Raw genomic sequence first — 3,689 nt, 5'->3', positions numbered from 1 at the left:
TGGGGGGTGGGGTTTAAAATAATTTTCTTATAAGATTTCACAAATTTCTCACTAATTTTTGGGCTGTTTCTTGTTAAGTTGCTTGTTGCCCTCTTCCTATTTTTTTTCAAAGAAACAAAGTCAGTTTGCTCAGGTTTCAAAGGGTTAAAAGAGGGCAGTTACAGCAGTCATGGTCTTATAATAATAATAATAATAATAAAGACAATAAGTGCTGAAACATCTCTGTTCTGCCCCACACAGCGTTTGGAAATGCAAAAACAATCCGCAACGACAACTCCAGCCGCTTCGGGAAATATTTGGAGATCTTCTTCAGTGATGACGGAGTGATCCAAGGCGCTCGCGTGGAGCAGTATCTCCTGGAAAAGTCCCGTGTCTGCCATCAGGTGCGTTAGCTCTGTCCTCTTCTTCTTATCTGTCCAGGGGGCAGATTCATGCTATAGACCTATAAAAGCTGCTTACATAAACGTGTCGTTATCGTGGGCAGCGAGCTCTCGGTGCCCTGCAGAGAAGGTAGATAACTGTGTGTTGTGTCATCAGTGGCTCGCTGGCCTGAGGAGTAAAAACACAGGGAGCCATGTGATGTGTTATGAGCTCATTTGTCTTACACCCACCTGAGTGAAAAGTTACACCCTGCAAACACTTTCAGTTTATCTTTTTGTGACAATAATAGTTAATGTTTTCCCCCACCGTTTCAGGCCCTGGAGGAGAGAAACTATCACGTGTTTTACTGCATGCTGGCAGGAATCACAGCAGAGGAGAAGAAAACTTTGAGCCTCAAAGATGCCAAGGAATACAAGTTTCTTACCAAGGTATAACAACAGCCACCTGCAGCTCAGTTTACCTCCTGAACCAAACAACACATAGTCTACGTTCAGTAAATAATCTCAACGCTCCCTCTCGTGTGCTGCAGGGCGGCTGTATCACATGTGACGGCAGAGACGACGCTGAAGACTACCAGCGAATTCAGTCTGCCATGAAAATCCTGACCTTCTCAGGAAGCCAGTGTCAAGAAATCCTCAAGCTGCTGGCAGCGATTTTACACCTGGGAAACGTCTGCTTCCAGGGTGAGTCAACAAATTCATCTCAATAATCTGACGGAGGATTAGGGCTATGTTAAAGAAAAAAAAAGGAAGACTTCGAGAACAAAGTTGTAATAATATTATGAGAAAAAAGTCTTATTATATGGGAAAAGAAGTAGAAATATTATAAAAGAAGTAGAGTCTTAACTCTCAATATTCCGAGAATAAATTCGTAATTTTATCCTGCTGACGGACGATTCGGGCCATGTTAAAGAGAAACAATGTTAGATTTTAAAAATAAAGTCAAAATAATATGAGAATAAAGTCAGAATTTCCAGAAAAAAAGTCTTAATATATGAGAAAAGAAGAATTAATATTATGAGAACAAACTCTTAATATTAAGAGAATAAAGTCATCATTTTCTGAGAAAAAAAATCTTAATTTTATGAGAATGTGGATATTATTTTACAGAATAAACATATTGCCAGAAAACTATAAAACAGGAAATTTGGCGACATGACATTACCTGTTGACTGTGTGTGGCACGGCACAACACTGTCAAATTAAATGTAAAATTACAATTTTTTTCTCATAAAACTACAACTTTATTCTCATAACGTTACGAGTTTATTCTCATTATATTAAAACTTTTCTCCTCAAAATGTTGGGTCTTTTTTTCTCATAATATTATGACTTTATTTCGAAAGTCTTAGATATATCACATGACGTGAATGCAAGATTTATTTACGTTATACCTCTAGATGTGACCTCGCCCGCCTTTGTGAAACGTTGAGATGCTATTTTTGTTAAATTTGATCTTTTTTTTCTTTCAGCCAACACAGAGAATAACCTGGAAACCAGCGATGTCAGCAAGTCAGAGCACTTCAGCATGGCAGCATCGTTACTGGAGGTGAGCGCTCGACACAAAACCTGATTCTGTTTCACATTTTGTCATAAAAAAGGAGACTGAGTCAACTTTAACCTCCATAAACTGATCATCATTCTTCAGCATTAAATGATGAAGTGTGTCTGTGTTTCTTCAGGTCCACAAGTCGTCCCTGGCGACCAGTTTGACTCATCGCTCCTTTATGACCAACAGAGAGAGGGTGACCAAACCCCTCAGCTCCGAACAGGCGTCCGACTGCAGAGACGCCTTTGTCAAGGTAATGACTCAGCGGCTAAATCACAATGTCACGCATTTCTGTATTGGACTCCGGATAAAAGGAACCGCACCCTATAAACGCTGCGTGGGTATTTATAAGGAAGTGTGCCAGTTCAACAATCTCAACCTTTGATTGCAGAGAGAACGAGATTACACATTGTGTACATGTTTGCACAATTTGATTTCATAATAATATATGATGTCCCGCAAACTGAAAACAGACTGAAAATAAAGTGATCTTAAAATGAACTGGGAGGGGGGTTATTACATATGATCAAAAACGAGGGGAAAATGTCCAGAAATAATTATATATTTCAAATTCTGTTACAGAAAAAAAGTCAAACTTTCTTGACACTTTCTTGAGGTCATTTTCTTGTTAGATTTTGCAATTTTTTTTTGTATGTTTCAAAGAAATCAAGTCACTTTGCTCGGGGTTCAAAGGGTTAAAAGAGTACAATGCAAGGAGAGCAGCTGTAGTGAGAGGGTGATTTTAAAAAGCCATAAACTCGTGAATACACTTTAATGCTTGATATCAAATGTGATCTTTCAGGCGATCTACAATAAACTGTTCATATGGATCGTTGGGAAGATCAACAGCGTCATCCACAAGAGGTTGGCCAGAAGCCCCAAATCTGCCTTCCTGTCCATCGGTCTGCTCGATATCTTTGGCTTTGAGAACTTCGACACAAACAGGTCGGCACGTTTCTTTAGGTGTTTGTACATTTTGTCGCCGCCTTGTCCACAGCTGCTCGGCTGATTCTCCTGCCTTAAGCACCTCGTATAACCTCATTTCAAAAAATCAGAACTATCCCTTTAATGTCATTCTGTCCTTTTACAGCTTCGAGCAGCTGTGCATTAATTTTGCCAATGAAAAGCTGCAGCAGTTCTTCGTGGCCCACATCTTCAAGCTGGAGCAGAAGGAGTACCTGAAAGAGGACATCGTGTGGAATAACATCAAGTTCAGTGACAATCAGGACATCCTGGACGTCCTGGCTGTGAAACCCTGCAACCTGCTGTCTCTGATCGATGAAGAGAGCCATTTTCCAAAGGTGCACGCTCTATACAGGGATGCTTTTTATTCAAATCATAAACATTATAAGGTCTTACTGTAATAATCTGTCACTTAAGTAAAATCTGTTCACTCATTTTTAATTGAAAGCATTGTTGGGTGTGTCTCAGGGCTCCGACTTCACGATGCTGGACAAGATGAACTCGCTGCATCATCAGAACCAGAACTACATCGCCTCCAAAAGCAAACACGACACCGACTTTGGGATTCGCCACTTTGCAGGCGTAGTTTACTACGACTCCAAAGGTACGAGAGCAAATCACACAAAAACTCCAGTTAAAGACTTAAAGGATCATTTTTGTATTTTTTAACCTGAACCATATTTCCCATGTTTTTGTGTTTAAACCTTTGAACATTGAGCATATTGGTGCAATTTATTTCAAAAGCACCGGCTAGAGGACAATGAGCAACTTGGCAAGAAACGTGCCAAAAAATTGTA

The 3,689-nt window shown here is 39.9% G+C and overlaps 1 protein-coding gene across 1 annotated transcript; it reads left to right on the top strand.

The window, feature by feature from the left end:
• Nucleotides 1-240: 240 nt before the first annotated feature.
• LOC121965169 (unconventional myosin-VIIa-like) lies at nucleotides 241-3,496 on the top strand (the record flags this gene model as incomplete). The annotated part of the gene is made up of 8 exons (XM_042515326.1): nucleotides 241-383; nucleotides 696-809; nucleotides 911-1,064; nucleotides 1,853-1,929; nucleotides 2,063-2,182; nucleotides 2,732-2,874; nucleotides 3,020-3,230; nucleotides 3,361-3,496. Coding segments are annotated over 8 exons (1,098 nt in total), but the record flags the coding sequence as incomplete, so codon positions are not given.
• Between the last annotated feature and the right edge of the window lie 193 nt (nucleotides 3,497-3,689).

The sequence above is a fragment of the Plectropomus leopardus genome, unplaced genomic scaffold (genome assembly GCF_008729295.1).
Source record: "Plectropomus leopardus isolate mb unplaced genomic scaffold, YSFRI_Pleo_2.0 unplaced_scaffold18874, whole genome shotgun sequence".
NCBI lineage: Eukaryota > Metazoa > Chordata > Actinopteri > Perciformes > Serranidae > Plectropomus > Plectropomus leopardus.
The sequence above is the reverse complement of the archived record's forward strand: the minus strand, read 5'-3'. Positions and strand labels throughout refer to the sequence as shown.